Consider the following 18,727-nt stretch of genomic DNA (forward strand, 5'->3'; position numbering starts at 1 on the left):
TTACTTATGATTTTATGACATCCTATCAAGGTTGCTTTTTCTAACATAGTATACATATGAATATAGTGCTATATGTAATATAGAGGTATCTGTGGTTCAGTAACAGGGCTCTAATATAGATTTGATTTATTCAGCAATATTTATTGAGTGTCTACTGTGTTCTTGACATAGAGACTGAATGAGACTGTCTCAAGGATGGGAGGCATGCTTTAAGAACATGGAATGCTATGAGTTAAGAGCTTACATGTTTTTTATATTTATTCACATCTTTTTAGGTAGTATAAGCTTTGCTCTATATTTCTCTTTCCTACTTTTCTACCATCAAATTTTTTAAAAAATTGGTCACTGGGAAAAAAGTGTTAGGTCCTAATAAGTTCCAAGCAGTTGCCCTTGAAAGTAGCCCTAGGTAATACTATAAACCCTCCTTAGTACCGTCCTAAATCTCCTTGAAAAATCCCTAAGTGCAGATGACCTGTAAAAACAAAATGTGTGGAAAGGGAAAAATTGGTAAAACAAGCAACTATATAATATATTTTGTCATTAAATTTTTAACAAGGTTTTGAGGATTCTTAATTTTTTTAATGTTTATTCATTTTTGAGAGAGCACAAGCAGGGGAGGGGCAGAGAGAGCAAGACAGAATCCCAAGCCGGCTCCAGGCTCTGAGCTGTCAGCACAGAGCCTGGTGCAGGGCTCGAACTCACAACTATGAGATCATGACCTGAGCAGCAGTCAAAGCCCAACCCACTGAGCCACCCAGGCGCCTCACTGAGGATTTTTAAAAAGCAAAATATACTTGCAGTAATCACAACAAAAATAAATTAGAACCTATGTATATTGCCTAATTAACATATTTACATTGCACATTTACTTGTTCCAGAAAAAAAATGAGCTTACAACATACAAAAAGAAGATGACACAAAAGATAGAAGAAAAGGAGACATAAAGTGAAGCCATGAGTGGAGCTTAAAAATCTATGCCTTGGGGCGCCTGGGTGGCTCAGTCAGTTAAGCATCTGACTTCGGCTTAGGTCATGATCTCACAGTCTGTGAGTTTGAGCCCCACATGGGGGTGTGCTGACAGCTGAGAGCCTGGAGCCTGCTTCAGATTCTGTGTCTCCCTCTCTCTCTGCCCCTCCTCCGTTCACTCTCTGTCTCTTTCTCTCTCTCAAAAATAAATAAACATTAAAAAAAATTCTTTTTAAAATCTATGCCTCAAAGTGCTTTAGAAAGTTGCTCCTTGGAGCACCTGGGTGGCTCAGTCAGTTAAGTGTGTCTTGATTTCAGCTGGGGTCATGATCTCCCAGTTCATGAGTTTGAACCCTGCCCCGGGTTCCTCACTGATGGTGTAGAGCCTGCTTGGGATTCTGTCTCTGCTCTGCCCTTCCCCTGCTAGCTCTCTATCTCTTTCTCTCAAAATAAATAAATAAACATTAAAAAGAAAAAAAGAAAGGAAGAGAAAGAAAGAAGGAAAGAAAGAAAGAAAGAAAGAAAGAAAGAAAGAAAGAAAGAAAGAAAGAAAGAAAAGAAAGAAAGAAGAAAGAAGGAAGGAAGGAAGGAAGGAAAGAAAGAAAGAAAGAAAGAAAGAAAGAAAGAAAGAAAGAAAGAAAAAGAAAGAAAAGAAAGAAAGAAAGAAAAGAAAGAAAAGAAAGAAAGAAAGAAAGAAAGAAAGAAAGAAAGAAAGAAAGAAAGAAAGAAGAAGTTGTTCCTAGAAACATAAATAGGAAGCCTGGTTGAGTACACAGTTCAGTGCCCAAGACCTAAGGCAAGGACTTCATCCTAGTACCATGCCTGGTACCTAGAAGGTGCTCTGTAAATATTTGTTAAATGAATTAATGGTCTGGGGGAAAAGTACAACTTTTTTTAAATGTTTATTTTATTTATTTATTTATTTATTTATTTTATTTATTTTTTTTTAATTTTTTTTTTCAACGTTTATTTATTTTTGGGACAGAGAGAGACAGAGCATGAACGGGGGAGGGGCAGAGAGAGAGGGAGACACAGAATCGGAAACAGGCTCCAGGCTCTGAGCCATCAGCCCAGAGCCCGACGCGGGGCTCGAACTCACGGACCGCGAGATCGTGACCTGGCTGAAGTCGGACGCTTAACCGACTGCGCCACCCAGGCGCCCCTATTTTTTTATTTTTTGAGAGAGAGAGCACGTGAGCAGGGAGGAGCAGAGAGAGAGGGAGAGACAGAATCCCAAGCAGGCTCCATGCTGAGAGTGCAGAGCTCGACTCTGGGCTCTGTCTCACGACCTTGAGATCATGACCTGAGCCGAAATCAAGAGTCGAAAGCTTAACCAGCTGAGTCACCCAGGCATCCCAACTCTTTTTAGTCTTAAATTGTTTTTGAGAAGCCCCCTAACGAGGACACTGCTTTCTTAACATGAATACAATGTAAGGAACAAGGAACTCAGACACATCCTTACTGCTGTCGCAATGATGAGGCTCATCAATCTGTTTCTCGCTTCCCTCCAGAACTAGTGACATCACACTAAGTACAGTTCAGTAAAAGCAGGTTCACAGTGGGCTCTCTGTATCAGCCAAATTTTAAATAGACCTTTAAAAACACCTAACCAGATCACATTTACTATGTGAATTTACGTTTACAATGAAATAAATTACTTACTTATTTTCCTTGTAGAATGCGAGAGAGTTTATTAAAATAATCTGTCATGTATCTTTTGAAGCAGATACTTGTGATTTAAAAACTACCATCTCTCTTGATCTTTCCCCCTCAATTTGTAGGATGTTAGGGATGTGTGGAACAGTAACTCTGTAATACTGAACTCAGATTCTTAGAGTCTCACAATATGAGAGAGTTTGGGTTTATCCTGTGGGTTCCCTGGAGCTAAGATTGGAAAACTAGAAGAAAAGAGGCTGGATTCTCTCCTGAAAGAGAATTCCCGAGATTTTTAACTTCTTGGTAGTTCACAAGCCAGGCAGTATCTGGACAGCATTTGTGTCTTAGCTGTTGAGCTCTTAGCTTTCATCCCTCCTGCCTCCCCAACTTCTTCTGTGATCTGGGCACAATGTGAGATGATTTCTGTATGTTATTTCTTTGATTTTTATAATGTCCCTGAAAGGAAGCCCTCCCAGTTTTCCAGACAAAGAAATGAAGGCCCTCAGGAGTCCTAAGAGCCAACAGGTATGAAGCTGGAATGTGAAACTTGCTCTGACTGGATCCGAACCATGGTCCTGCCACCTAGCCTTCCTTTCCTAGGAATAACAGAAACTGGCCCACAGAGAAGTAGTAAACGTGTGGAACCCTCTGGTGACTAGCTCTTGATCATTCCTGAGAGAAGCGACAAAATGGAGTTTTCCACGTCAAAATTGCTAAGAAGCTGCCCCAGGGTCTGGAGTGACCCTACCTAGGTATGTCCCCCCAAGGGAGATCCAGGCTGAGAGCCTACTGTCTCTTCTGCCCATGGCACTTTTTAACTGACCAACTTGGCTATCCTTTGGCTTCTCCCAAAATGAACTCAATGATTTCTTAGCAGGCCTCTTGTTGAGTGAGATAATCCACTTAAATATTTTTTTGCTTCAGAGATATGCTGAAGTCTGTGTCTCCTGCCTCCCCCAGCCAGGTCTCCCCACAGCTCAGTTTCTTCTAACCAAACCCAACTTTCTCATTAATGGGCTCCTCTGGCACATGCTTTCCCATGTGCCAATACTCTCCACCCAGGCGCTCAAGCTAAAGACCTAAATCCCATTCTTATGCCTTCCCTTTTTCCCACCTCTCCACTCGAAGATGCATCACATAAGTCCTGCCCCTTTTCTCCCCTAAAATACTTCTCCATTCTGTCCCCTGCCTTCAATCCAACCACTGCTGCCCTGGTTCATGCCATTGTTAAGTTTTCTCTGGACAACCCCAGCAGATGATCCAATCCCTTCCCAAATGAGGAATCTGTTTCTAGTTTTGTGCCCTTGGAGCAATCCTCCCCAACACAGCTGCTGGAGATGGATCTAGAAATGCAATCTGATGACATCAATCAGAGTGTAAAACCTTTCTCTGCCTATAGGATTGCCCTCAGGAGGGGCTCCTGGGTGGCGCAGTCGGTTAAGCGTCCGACTTCAGCCAGGTCACGATCTCGCGGTCCGTGAGTTCGAGCCCCGCGTCAGGCTCTGGGCTGATGGCTCGGAGCCTGGAGCCTGTTTCCGATTCTGTGTCTCCCTCTCTGTCTGCACCTCCCCCGTTCATGCTCTGTCTCTCTCTGTCCCAAGAATAAATAAACGTTGAAAAAAAAAAAAAAAAAGGATTGCCCTCAGGAAAAAGTTCAAGCTCACTCATCAGACTGTGGTCCTTTGGGGCTGGCCCCTGCCCCTCTGCAGCATCGCATCTGTCCTTGTGGTCACCAACTTTGTGCTCCACACCCGTGTGCTCACAGGCTCCCCTAAATAAATCATGCAAGTTTTCATTTCTGCCTTTGTTCAAGGCAGTCCATGTGCCTGGATTGCCCTGTTCTTGGCTCAGTGAATCATTTTTTATTATAGTTGATACGTGATATTACATTAATTTTTAGGTATATATTGGTTTGACAAATTCTTATCCATCATTTGAAAGTCATGTGAAATGACTAAAGAAAAGGACTGATAACATACAAAAATTAAAATAACAAAACACACCATTAGCAAAGCTAAAAGAAGACACAGTAGAAGGTGTATTTGTAACATATGTAACAAATGGTTTAATATCCACAATTTAACATTTATTTTATTTTTGGGACAGAGAGAGACAGAGCATGAATGGGGGAGGGGCAGAGAGAGAGGGAGACACAGAATCAGAAACAGGCTCCAGGCTCTGAGCCATCAGCCCAGAGCCTGACCCGGGGCTCGAACTCACGGACCGCAAGATCGTGACCTGGTTGAAGTCGGACGCTTAACCGACTGCACCACCCAGGCGCCCCAATATCCACAATTTAAAAAGCTCTCAAAACTCACTGAGACAGCCAAACGTAAAAGTGGACAAAGAATATCAATAGATAATTGACAGATGTAAAAATGCAAATGTTTAATACAATTTTAAAAAAATACCCAAACTTTGTCTAATTTGATGATAAAGAAATGCAAATTAAAAGACTTGATTCTATTTTTTTGCTTATCAGTTTGGCAAACAATAAAATATTGCTAATATCCAATATTAGTGAAAGTGAGAGTACTGTTACATACCTTTTTGGAAGGCAATTTGGCAATAAAAAATTTAATTTTTTTCAAGTTTTTTACTTAAATTCTAGTTAGTTAACATAGTGTAATATTCTTTTCAGGAGTAGATTTTAGTAATTCATCACTTAATATGACATCCAGTGCTCAACACAAATGCCTTCCTTAATGCCCCACACCCATTTAGCCCATCCCCCCCCCCCCATCAACCATCGGTTCTCTATCGTGAAGAGGCTCTTAGGGTTTGTTTCTCTCTCTTTCTTTTTTTCCCTTCTTCCTATATGTTCATCTGTTTTGTGTCCTAAATTCCACATATGGGTGAAATCATATGGTATTTGTCATTCTCTGTCTGACTTATTTCACTGAGCGTAATATCCTCTAGCTCCATCCACATCATCGCAAATGGCAAGATTTCATTCCTTTTGATGGCTGAGAAATATTCCATTGTGGGTATATATGCCACATCTTTATCCATTCATCAGTCGGTGGACATTTGGACTCTCTCCATAGTTTGGCTATTGTGTTTGTTTATTTTTGAATTTTTTTTAATGTTTTTATTTATTTTTGAAGGAGAGAGAGAGAGAGCATGAGTGGGGGAGGGGCAGAGAGAGAGGGAGACACAGAATTCGGAGCAGGCTCCAGGCTCTAAGCTGTCAGCACAGAGCCGGATGCAGGGCTCGAACCCACAAACTGTGAGTTCATGACCTGAGCCGAAGCTGGACGCTCAACCGACTGAGCCACCCAGGCGCCCCAATGTTTGTTTACTTTTGAGAGAGAGAGAGAGACAGTGCGAGTGGGAGAGGGACAGAGAGAGAGGGAGACATAGCATCTGAAGCAGGTTCCAGCACAGAGCTCGTCGTCACATGGCTTGAACTCACTAACTGTGAGATCATGACCTGAGCGGAAGCTGGATGCTTAACCGACTGAGCCACCCAGGTGCCCTGGCTATTGTTGATAATGCTGCTATAAACATTGGGGTGCACATACCCTTCGAATCTGCATTTTTGTATCCTTTCAGTAAACATCTAGCAGTGCAATTGCTGGATCATAGGTTAGTTCTATTTTTAACTTTTCGAGGAACCTCCACACAGTTTTCCAGAGCAGCTGCACCAGTTTGCATTCCCACCAACAATGCAAGAGGGTTCCCCTTTCTCTGCATCCTTACCAACACTTGTTGTTTCTTGTGTTGTTAATTGTAGCCATTCTAACAGGTGTGAGGTGATATCTCATTGTGGTTTTGATTTGTATTTCCCTGACGATGAGTGATGTTGAGCATCTTTCATGTGTCTATTAGCCATCTGGATTTCTTCTTTGGGAAGATGTCTATTCATGTCTTCTGCCCATTTCTTAACTGGATTATTTGCTTTTTGGGTGTTGAGTTTAATAAGTTCTTTATAGATTTTGGATGGCAATAAAGATTTTAAGTTACAGACTCAGCTGTTCCAGTCCTAGGATTCCCTGTCTGTACCCTAACACCCCAAATACTAACAGAGTATGTAAGAACAAATGTCCAAGGGTATCCATTACATCATTGTTGGGTAAAATCTAGATGCCTGTCTACAGAGGAAAGGTTATACTATAGAACAGTCATTTATTTTATTTTTTTTTTCAACGTTTATTTATTTTTGGGACAGAGAGAGACAGAGCATGAACGGGGGAGGGGCAGAGAGAGAGGGAGACACAGAATCGGAAACAGGCTCCAGGCTCTGAGCCATCAGCCCAGAGCCTGATGCGGGGCTCGAACTCACGGACCGCGAGATCGTGACCTGGCTGAAGTCGGACGCTTAACCGACTGCGCCACCCAGGCGCCCCTAGAACAGTCATTTAAAAGAATAAGCTAGAACTATGGAAAGACACCCTGCTATTGATATGTGTATTAGTTATCTATTTCTGTGTAACAGATCACCCCAAAACATAGCAGCTTAAAACAAACATTTATTTATCTTAGAATTTCTATAGGTCAGGAATCCAAGCGTAGCTTAGCTGAGTTGTTCTGGCTCAGAATGTCTCAGGACAGTGCAGTTAAGCTGTCACCTGGGTCTGCAGGTATCAGAAGCTCAATAGGGGCTGAAGGATCAATCTGGATCAACCTGGTCGTTAGCAGGCCTCACATACTCACCATGTGGGACCCTCCACAGGTGGCCTGAGTGTCCCTATAACATGGCATCTGGCTTCCTCCAGACTGAATGATAAAAGAGAAAGAAAATTCAAGACAGAAGCTTTAGTCTTTTATAACCGAGCCTCGAGGAGTGACACCATCACTTCTGCTGTGTCCTATTGGTCACACAGACCAGCCCTGGTAAAAAGTAAGAGGGTTAACCAAAGGTGTGAATACGAGGAAGCAGAGATCTTGGGGCTTGTTATCACAGTATCTTAAAAAAATTTTTTTAATGTTTATTTTTGAGAGGAGAGAGAGAGAGCGTGCATGAGCTAGCGGGGGAGGGGCAGAGAGAGAGAGGGAGACACAGATTCCGAAGCAGGCTCCAGGCTCTGAGCTCTCAGCACAGAGCCTGATGTGGGGCTCGAACTCATGAACCTCGAGATCATGCCCTGAACCGAAGTAGGATGCTTAACCAACTGAGCCACCCAGGTGCCCCACAATACGCTTTTTAAAATAGCAAATTATAGACAAATATGTAAAAGTCCTAATTTTATTATTTTTTAAAAGGGGATTCTGTTTGTGTAAATATATATACATAAAAAACTTAAAGGTTTACACCAGTACCCCCCAGCTCTGTGCAGTGGGGTTAGTGTGGGGTTGGTGGTGGGGAATATTGAAGATAGCATGTTTAGTTATTGTTATAAAGTTTGTTTTCCTTTTACATACTATAATGTGAATGGGTTACTTTTTAAAAATTTATTTATTTATCTTGAGAGAGAGAAGGTGCACAGGGGAGGAGAAGAGAGAGAGGGAGAGAGAGAATCGCAAGCAGGCTCTGAGTGGAGCTCGATCTCACGAATTGTGAGATCATGACCTGAGCGAAAATCAAGAGTCTGATGCTTTAACCGACTGAGTCACCCAGGCGTCCTGAGAATGGGTTACTTTTACAATTAAAAATAATGAAATAAGAACATATTTCCTCCTCCAGGAAGTCTTCTCTGATACCCCCTTCTAAAGCTGATATTATTTCCCTTCTTAGCGGTCTCTTGTTTCTGCCACACGACCCCACTGTTGCATACGCGTCATTGTGTTGCCTCACCTGCACCTGCGAATTCCTGAGAACTAAGATGAGCGCTCATCTTTGAATCCTCTGTGGCTAACCAAGTGCCTGGCCCAAAATACTTGCTCTGCATGTTTGCCAAATGAATAAACTGAAGGATTTACTTAATGCCATCAGTATGTATTAGGTAGCTCCAAAGATAATGGAGCTTGAGTCTAGACCCTTGGTACCAGTAGGTCAAATAGCTTTTTGACCTTCAGATCTACATTCTTGTTCAATTAACCTTGCTAAACATAGTATTCTTGTTTTTCCCATTTTTCTTTAGGAGATATCTAGTAATTGGTGTGGCTGATGGTATTAATTTTTTTTAAATGAAAGCCCTAATGGAAAAGAATTATATGCAATAAAGTGGAGAAAATGAACTGTTTCATGCCAATGTAGGTTTCAAATATTAAGCAAAATTTTCTTGCCTAAATGAGAAGGGTGAGATAGCTGAATCAGCCCCAAATCTTTTACCTAATGTTAGTATCACAAATGGAAGCAATTATAATTGCTGGCAGAAATGAATCATTCCCAAACTAGGTCTACGCAGACAGGTCTTTATTATGTTCACTTAAGATGGCTTAAAGAAACCATCCTTTAATTGGAATGGTCCCCAGAAGCAGAGATCTGTTATTTGCTGATTTCTTTAAAGAGTTAATCTTCAAAGTTTTTTTTTTTTTAATCTGAGTATACTTTGTATGTTTTGTATATATGCTTATACTACACACATGGGGTCCCTTGCTTCAGACCCAATTTCCTCAAGAAAAGAACATCCCGTGAAAAACAGAATCCGTGAAGTAGCCACTAGTGTGTAACCATAGCTATTAGCAACAGAAACAAAGAATTTCCCAGGGAACCGGAAGCATAGGTTTCAGTACATTGCTTTCCAGTGGTATTCCTGGAAAGTTGACACACTGAGCCATTTGTAAGCATTTTCTTGAGTGTCCACTTGAGGGGCGGGGTGGGGGGGGGGCGGGAAAGTGGCCCTACCAGGCGCTGGGCACGTGAGCGGGAGGACTGGTTGAGACCTAGGTCTCTCCCACCAAAGTGAGCTCCCAGCTCCTGGAAAGCTGGCCCAGAATAAGGACTGTGGTGATGCTGCCAATACCCGATGTAAATTATTTTTCTGCTCTGGTAAAAATTGTCGCGGCTTCAACATCTGGGCTGGAAGTGTCTCCTTCAGCACAGAGGTGGAAGTGTGGAGCAGAAAATAAGAATCACGAGGGAAATGGTTCGTGCATATTAGTTCGTGCAGCAGTTCAGGGTTAGGAGGTTGGGATCCTGCTGCAGGTGGGTGGATAAGAGAAGTGAACGAAAGGGAGAGGTGGTTCGAAGCAATTTGGAGCTCTCTTCCTCGCTCCCAAACCCTAGCCAAGTCCCTAATTTTTAAGCAGCGCGAAAACTGTGCCTGGCTCTTGGCTGTGATCTGGGCTGAGCGAACCCCTTTGCCGCTCCTGAGTTTCCGGGTCTAGGAGTTACTTTCCAGGGAGCGAAATTCAGATCAAAGGGTCACAGAAGCTTTGTACCCGCAGCAATTGAGAATTCCCTTTTTCTTCCGGCCGGACGAGACAAGTAAATAGTTCTCAAGTCCTGCCGGGAAGCCGACCTGCCCGGCCGGGGGTGGGGGAGGTAGGAGGTAGGGGTTGTCCTGCTCTCCAAAGCAGTCAGTCAACCCGCTAGGCTGCGTTCGGTTCCCGGGGATCCAGAGAAAGCTACGTCCAGTCTCGACTCTGTCTTGGTCCTAGGTTCCTGCCCCCGCTACGCCCTCTCTCCCCTGCCAACACACCGCCTCCACCTCCGAGCGAGGCCAGTGGCTCCCGCCCACCCTGGGGCACCGTCGCCCCCGCGATCCACCAAAAACGGTGGATGGTTCTCCCTCCCGAGACTTAGTTTCTGCTTTTACGCTCCTTTCACGGCTTTGCCCCACTTGGAACGTGTGCCCTTGCCTCCGCCCCCAGGCTCCGCAGACCGGCGAGGCCACGGACCCTCCCCCCTAAAAAAAAAAAAACAAAACCTCCCCCCCCCCCCACCCCGAGCCCCTGGAGTAATCCCAGGTCCCTCCCTGGAAGGCGCACTGACTGGGGAGCGCGTTGCCCGCGCCGGGAAGAAGCCAGCCCTAGCGCCCTAAAGCACTCCGGGGCGGCGTCCTGGACGGTGGGTTCCTTCAATGTGGGGGCGTTGGCGCCCGAGCACCGGGAAGCCCCGCAGCCAGCTGGCACCGACTTTTTTTCCATTTCCTGGCCGACAGTTGGACATGGTCCGGCGGCTGCGCCGGGAGGGACCGTGGATAGAAAAGCGGCTGAAGCTGCGGGTGTGGGGACGGGGGAGGGTTGCTGGGGGTGCTGTCACTTGTTGCGGTTCTCGAAAACAGTGCTCGACCCTGGAGGGCTGTTGTTTCTAAAATCTTCTTTGGCTGTGCCCGGGATCCCCCAACCCGCGCTCCTGGGTTCGGGGCTGGAAAGAAGAGGCGAGCGGAAGCCTCTGGCTTTTGCGGAGGCGGGGCGGGGCCCAGGGGTGGGCGCTGGGGTGCCCGAGAGGTGCGAGTCCGGTCCCGCGTGCGGCAGCGGCGGGGGCTTCCAGGCGCAGAGCGTCCGCCCTGACTGTGAAACCGCGCGGGACACAACCCATTGCAGCTCGTCACATACTTACAAATCGCTGTCGCTACGGTTCCCGCCACTCCTCTCAGACCAGCCCCCCCACCCCTGCCACTTTTCGGAGTCCCCCGCCCCCGTCACTGCCTCCCGGGAGCTGCGGGGCAGTCGGACGCGGAGCGGTGGAGCGGCGAGGACGCCTGGCTGGAGCTGCCCTCTGCGGGGAGCCGGCGCCCCCTGCCCTTGGCCGCGGCGTTGGGCGGGCACCCCCGCCGCCCTCGCTCCGCTGCTCCCGGCTCTCTTCTCCGCTCTCCTTCCGCAGGTCCCGGAGCTCCGCCACCGCCGGGTGCGGCGCGGCAGGCGCGATGCGGCAGCTCTGCCGGGGCCGCGTGCTGGGCATCTCGGTGGCCATCGCGCACGGGGTCTTCTCGGGCTCCCTCAACATCCTGCTCAAGTTCCTCATCAGCCGCTACCAGTTCTCCTTCCTGACCCTGGTGCAGTGCCTGACCAGCTCCACGGCGGCGCTGAGCCTGGAGCTGCTGCGGCGCCTCGGGCTCATCGCCGTGCCCCCCTTCGGCTGGAGTCTGGCGCGCTCCTTCGCGGGGGTCGCCGTGCTCTCCACGCTGCAGTCGAGCCTCACGCTCTGGTCCCTGCGCGGCCTCAGCCTGCCCATGTACGTGGTCTTCAAGCGCTGCCTGCCCCTGGTCACCATGCTCATCGGCGTCCTGGTGCTCAAGAACGGCGCGCCCTCGCCGGGGGTGCTCGCCGCGGTGCTCATCACCACCTGCGGCGCCGCCCTGGCAGGTGAGCCCGACCCCCGCCCGCCCCCGGCCGACCCTACCCCACCGGACCGAGGCTACGAGGATCACTTAGTGCCAGGCCCGCACTTCCAGTGGGGAGACCGAGGCAGAAAGACTTTGAATGTGGTTGCTCGGCTCGCGCACGGGACTTCTGGGACCCCGCCGAGCCTTTCCCGGCGCTCCGACTTCCTCCTTCAGAGCGTACCCCTCCCCCCAGTCCTGGCTTCCGACCCCCGCCCCTGCCTAACTAGCTATCGCCCTCTCCGCTTTCCCAGCTCACCGCCTCCCCTCTCCACCCTCCCCTCTCCTCCGCCCCGCACCCCTTCCTTCCTCCGGGAAGGGTCGAGAGCCGCCGGAGCCGGGGCAGACTGGGTTTGCAGGAGGCGGGGGCGGTGAACTTCCCTGGGTCACGCGGGGCTGGAGTGGTGGGGGGCGGGGGACGATGGAAACCAAGCTTGAGCCGCCTGAGCTAGTTTAGGGTCTCTGGCCCCGCGCGAGGCGCTCCCGGCGCGAGGAGGGGTGGGGGCGGGGGTGGGTGGATTAAGACCCACGTGAGGGCCGAGCTTGAAGGACTGAGCCGGGTGGGAGCCGGCGGGAACCGGGAACCTTCACACGGAGGTGGAGAGGGAGGCGTTCGCTAGGCGACCAGCCCGCCTGGGGTTAGAAGACACTGGCTGGGGATCCGTCTTCCTTCCGCGGCCCAACAGAGCGGGGGGCAGTGTACGACGCTCCTGGGTGACCTCCGTGCCTACCCCGAGGGTATCTGCTCCCTCCCGGTCCTTTGTCGTGCACAGAACTAGACAGGGTGCCCCCCCCCCCCCCCGCCCCGGATATGCAGGAAGGCGCCTCCGCTCATGCTTGGAACTGGGCATTGGCTGAGTCTGGCCTCTCCGATTTATGCCCGTGGGCAGACCTGGGACGCGAACCCTGTCCACTCTCCAAGGCTAAGCGTTGCCCCAGTGAATACCCACCCGCGCCAACCCGGTGTCTTCTCTTTTTCCTTCCTGCCCTGGCTCCGTGGTTCTCTGGGGCGCTCCAGGAGCCGGCGACCTGACGGGCGACCCCATCGGGTACGTAACGGGCGTGCTGGCAGTCCTGGTGCACGCAGCCTATCTGGTGCTCATCCAGAAGGCCAGCGCCGACACGGAGCACGGGCCGCTCACCGCGCAGTACGTCATCGCTGTGTCCGCCACCCCACTGCTGGTTGTCTGCTCCTTCGCCAGCACCGATTCCATCCGCGCCTGGACCTTCCCCGGCTGGAAGGACCCGACCATGGTCTGCATCTTCGCGGCCTGCATCTTGATCGGCTGCGCCATGAACTTCACCACGCTGCACTGCACCTACATCAACTCGGCGGTGACCACTAGCTTCGTGGGCGTGGTGAAGAGCATCGCCACCATCACAGTGGGCATGGTGGCCTTCAGCGACGTGGAGCCCACCTCTCTGTTCATTGCCGGCGTGGTGGTGAACACCCTGGGCTCCATCATTTACTGTGTGGCCAAATTCTTGGAGACCAGAAAGCAAAGCAACTACGAGGACCTAGAGACGCGGCCCGGGGGAGAGGAGGCACAGCCAAGTGGAGATCAGCTGCCATTCGTCATGGAGGAGCTGCCCGCGGAGGATGGAAATGGAGGGTCAGAAGGGGGCAAGGCAGCAGGTGGCTCCACTCAGAAGAGTGGGCCAGAGGCAAGGGGTGGCCCCAGAGGAGTCCCCCTGGTGGCTCGGAGTTCGCAGATCACACGCGGCCCGGAGGAAGTGAGCAAGAGGTCACTGAAGGATGCTTACCTCGAAGTGTGGCGGTTAGTCAGGGGAACCAAGTATATGAAGAAGGATTACTTGATAGAAAATGAGGAGTTACCCAGTCCTTGAAAAGGAAACGCATGTATGTATATATGTACATACGCTTATTTTGTATGTTCGAGATACCATATTTTAATGAGGGGCCGCACAGTTTTATTCTTTGAGGAGTGGGGAAGGGAAGCAAAGAAAGAAGCTGAAACGCACTGGCAGCAACAGAATTAGCAGCTGCGTGAATTATTTAGCCTGAGTTTACCTGAGGCATCACAGAGACAAAGGAATGTGAAGGTGCTGAACAAAGTGAGGCGGCGGTCTCAGCTGCAGACGGGATATGTTCAGTGCAGGCTGCACGTGAATTTTCTGTCTTTATAACCATAACCGAAGGGCGGCATGCACTAGGAGTTCCTCAACCCACCCCCTCCAGAGGTGGAGTGTAGACAGGATGACAGCACTTAATAAGCTCAAAGAGGACATACGGGGATACATCTTCAGTGATAGAACTGCAGTGTTCATGGCCAGCTGAGCAAGAGTATATTACTGAAGTTATTATGCACATGCATATATACGTACGTATATACATATACGTACATATATACACGTATATATTGAGTTGACGTTTACTGTTTATAGTCATCTGAAATATCAGGTTTACTCTCATTTTTCTTCACTCAAAAAAACAATTAAGTGCTCTGTTACTCTATTATATATTGGTAGAAAATGTTAAAGCTGTTTTGAATATATGAGTTCATAGCTTCAAACCTGAAGGTCGAAGTTGGCTTTTAGTAATTATAAAAATATTTTAAAGGTTGTTTGGGTTCATTGCTTCATAATATCTATTATTGAATGTCATAACCTTTTGAGAAGACAGTCTTACTGCATCCTATATTCTTTCAAGCAAATGCAAAGGCTGAGAAATAATTCGGTGTTCACTGAAGCCCAAGCAGAAGTGAGACCATCCAGTTAAGCCAGCTCTCCAGAGTCACCCTGCACATCCCAGACCCTGTGACAAAAACAGCAACTGCTATATTCACTTTATGATATTTTTCTATCTTAAATTTGTCAAAATAAAGTATGAGTCTCTCTGCTAAAAGATACATTGTTATACATTTGTTTTAGACACATTTGGGCTCTATTGTTGTGGTGTAGTTTGTGCTATCTTCAATGTGTGGTGTCTGATATCCTGTGTAGGGGCCACCCCATGGAGAAGTTCCTAAATTAGCTTGGCAGTCCACTGTAAAAGTAACAACAACAACCACCACCAGGAAAACATTCTCATTTTCCAGTCAAGGGAACTGTTACAAAGTAAAATAAAATACTGCCTCTACCCAGGTAGGAAAAGTCCTCCACGGCCAACATCAGTTAATATGGAGCCTGGGTTGTAATGGTAAAGAGCGCACCCAGAGGGAAGTCTTTCTTTCAGCTCCCTCCAGAGACGTAATTTGAGAGAAGTCACTTTCATTATTTGCCAGCGTGTTCCTGAGGCTCTCAGATGGCAGTATCCTCTATGTTTCGTTATTTTCCAAAACATCCCAACAAAATGCAAAGCAGACTCAAAAACGGAAGTCTCAGCTTCATCAGTTTGGATCCACACGCTGGGTAAGCAAGTGGTAACTATGGCGGTTTGTGATTGGTGCTGGTTTATTGGTTGTCACAGGCAAGTCATCATTTCCATAGGTAACTCTACAAGCCATTTAAGATGTAAGAGCCCTCATATGTCTGCCGTTAAAGACGGTTGGCTAGGGTTAGAATGACTTCTTTAAGACGAAGCATGAATTTTAATGTCAACATGTCACAAGACCATATCCTGTTGCATTTCTGTGAAGTAGAGAATTAATGAAAAGCCCCAAAGTTGAATGAAATATGTGTATATATATTGGGGCACCTGGGTGGCGCAGTCGGTTAGGCGTCCGACTTCAGCCAGGTCACGATCTCGCGGTCGTGAGTTCGAGCCCCGCATCAGGCTCTGGGCTGATGGCTCAGAGCCTGGAGCCTGTTTCCGATTCTGTGTCTCCCTCTCTCTCTGCCCCTCCCCCGTTCATGCTCTGTCTCTCTCTGTCCCAAAAATGAATAAACGTTGAAAAAAAAATTTTAAAAAGAAATATGTGTATATATATATACACACACATATATATATATATATATACATTTACTACTATTAAAATGCCATTCTCAGAGAAAAAGATAGCATGATTGGTTTTCACTGAAAAAAAATTCCCTTTTGGTCAAAACTGTTGATTTGCTTTTATTGCAGAAAGATGAACTCTTTCCTGTCAACAGACTTGAAGAAATACTCTATCAGTTAAGAGTTCTCCGGAGAAACAGGACCAAGAATAGATACATACATATACAAACACATACACATATACACATATACTTATATTTATATATTCATATACAAATGTATCTGTAGATAAACAGAACCATGTAGATTATATCTGTATCTCTCATATCTATCTATCATCTATCTATCATCTGTCTCAGAGAGGGAGAACAGGGAATTGGCAATTGTGGGGACTGGCAAATCTAAAATCTGTGGGGCAGGTTGGCAGGCGGGAAACTCGGATAGGGTGTTTATGTTGCAGTCTTGAGGCAGAATTGTTTCTTCTGCAAACCTGATTCTTTGCTCTTAAGGCCTTCCGCTGATTAGATGAGGCTAACTCACATTATGGAGGGTTTATCTTCTTTATTCAAAATCTACAGACTGTAAATATTAATCACATCTAAAAGATGTCTTCCTAGCAACAACTAGATTATTGTCTGAGCAAACAACTGGCCCCACAGCCTGGCCAGGTGGTTATATGAAAGTAAGCATCACAGGCACTTCTACTGGGAGGGGACAGTGGGGAGTGTGCAAGGATAGGAAAAGCCCAGGAAGATCAAAGGTGGACGTTCTCTCACATCCATTAGTTTGGGTGAAGCTTGGGAGTCTCTATGTGATCAAAAAAGTAAGCCATAGCACAGGGCAGAATGTGAGTCAGTGGAGATCAGCCACAGGAGGGCATGAGCAGGTGACAGGCCTTGCCTGGCTTCTGAATCCTTCTTCTATTGACAGTAACACTTGCGCCCACCTACAGACTCACGTCCACTCTGACCTTCGGGCTCTGGCAAGGCCTTGAGTCAGGCAGGAACAAAGCTTCTGAGTAGCACTCCAGGATATTACCGTGGGATGGACCCAACTAGAAATCCCCATTGTTGCTCGGCTAACCCAGTCTTGGTGCCCCATTTTGGACAACTCAGAGTCTCTTCTTCTCTGAGATTATGCCCCTAGTTTGCATGTATTTGGGTGTCTGGTCTCTGCCTTGACAATCTGTTCCTCTCTCAGTTCTTCAGGATGGAGACCCTGCCTCACACTCACCTGCCATTTATCAACTGGAATCTGTCTGTGGACTATATACCACGATGTCAGACAGGGGTTCTCAATGCTCACCCCACTGCTGGCCTCGCCCCCTACTTGCTGTCTAGCCGTCTATTATTGAGGCACAGATCGTCCAAAACACTGGGGGAATGATTGCCCAGAATGTGCAGGTGAGAGGGTGTGTATGTGTGTGCTACTGTGGGTGGCTGAGCAGAGCTGAAACAGTGGCCTAAACTTCTGGAAGACTAGCCATCCCACAAAAGTGGTCATGTGTTGTCAGAGTGCCTAATAGCCTGTGTGATTAATTGCAACACTTCAGGGAGCTGAAGGTAGGTGAAACTTACGAGTCCTCGACTGACAGAAGACTTTTTTTGCACTGTAGTTTGGGAAGATTCTATTGACGTATCTTTAACCTCACTGGTTCTTTTTGGGGGCATGTCCAGTCTGCTGATGGACCCACCAAAGGCATTCTTCATTTCCGTCGCAGTGTTTCAGTTTTTGAAACTCCTAGCATTTCCTTTTGATCCTAAGAATTTCCATCTCCCTGCTTAAAGTTTTTTTTTTTTAAACATTTATTTATTTTTAAGAGAGAGAGAGAGAGAGCTGGAGAGGGGCAGAGAGACAGAGAGACAGAGAATCTGAGGCAGGCTCTAGACTCTGAGCTGTCAGCACAGAGCCCGACATGGGGTTCAAACTCATGAACCACAAGAGTATGACCTGAGCCCAAGTCTGATGTTTAACACACTGAACGACCCGGGGGCCCCTCCATCTCTCTGGTTAAACTACCCATCTGCTCTTGCATATTGTCTACTTTTTCCATTAGATCCATTAGCATATTAATCATAGTTATTTTAAATTCCCCGTCTGATCATTCCAAAGCCTGTGTCATATCTGAGTGTGATTCTGATGCTTGCTTTGTCTATTTAGGCATATTTTATCTTTGCTATTTAACATGCCTTATGAATTTTTTTTTTTTGAAAGCCGGATGATGTGTGGGATAACAGAACCTGAGGTAAATCAGCTTCTAGTGTGAGATTTCATGTTAATAGGGCTACAAGGTGGGCTCTGTTTAAAGTTGGCCGCCTGCGTGGATGCTTCTAGTGTCCTTGCTTTTATCTCCCTGTTTTCTTTGGGCTTCCTCCTTAGATAGAGTTTGATGCACCTCAGATCTTTCAGCTGTAAACTACTCTTATCCTGGAGCATTGTTGGTATACGGTAAATGATACAGGAAAGGTGTTCTTATTATTGTCTTTTAGTGGCCTGTGTCCCCGGATTGTGATCAGTGTTTCTTAGTCGTTTCTTTTTTTCTCCTCTTAGATGAGAAAGGTGGGCCAGAGGGGCCTGCGGTGGGAGAAAGCAGCAAACCTTTCCCTGGGGTGGGATAAAGCTCTGGTAAGTCTTTGCATCCAGAGAGTAGGCCTTCTATGAGAACCTTCTGGGCATATTTCACAAGGATTTCTCTTTCCCTCCCTCTGCCGGAGTGCCAAGGCTCCTGGAAGTCAAACCCATGAAAATGTGGGTATCCCGCTAACACTTGGCCCCCAGGAGTTTCTCACTCTCAAGATAGTTCATATTCAGCCTGCAGGAATTTATAAAATTTACTATTTAAGTGTTCCTACCAAATCTACAGCTCCAGTGGCTTCTGCTCCAGGTCAAGACTCCACTGTAATGTTCTGGATTCACCTGTCTGCCCAGATTCCGGGTCTGGCAGCATTGCCTGCAACCTCAGTTCTCCAATGGGGCCTAGAAAAGCCATTTATTTTCAGTTTGTTCGTCTTTTTCTCATCGTAGCAATGGTAGTTACAACCTCCCAACTCTTTAC

General features: G+C 47.3%; 1 protein-coding gene across 1 annotated transcript; it reads left to right on the forward strand.

Moving 5' to 3' along the window:
- Positions 1-11,201: 11,201 nt before the first annotated feature.
- SLC35D3 (solute carrier family 35 member D3) lies at positions 11,202-14,642 on the forward strand. Its single transcript, XM_045499767.1, has 2 exons — positions 11,202-11,757; positions 12,793-14,642. The coding sequence occupies exons 1-2, from the start codon at positions 11,319-11,321 to the stop codon at positions 13,620-13,622; spliced, it is 1,269 nt and encodes a 422-aa protein (XP_045355723.1). The 5' UTR covers positions 11,202-11,318; the 3' UTR covers positions 13,623-14,642.
- Positions 14,643-18,727: the final 4,085 nt, after the last annotated feature.

The sequence above is a fragment of the Leopardus geoffroyi genome, chromosome B2 (genome assembly GCF_018350155.1).
Source record: "Leopardus geoffroyi isolate Oge1 chromosome B2, O.geoffroyi_Oge1_pat1.0, whole genome shotgun sequence".
Lineage (NCBI taxonomy): Eukaryota > Metazoa > Chordata > Mammalia > Carnivora > Felidae > Leopardus > Leopardus geoffroyi.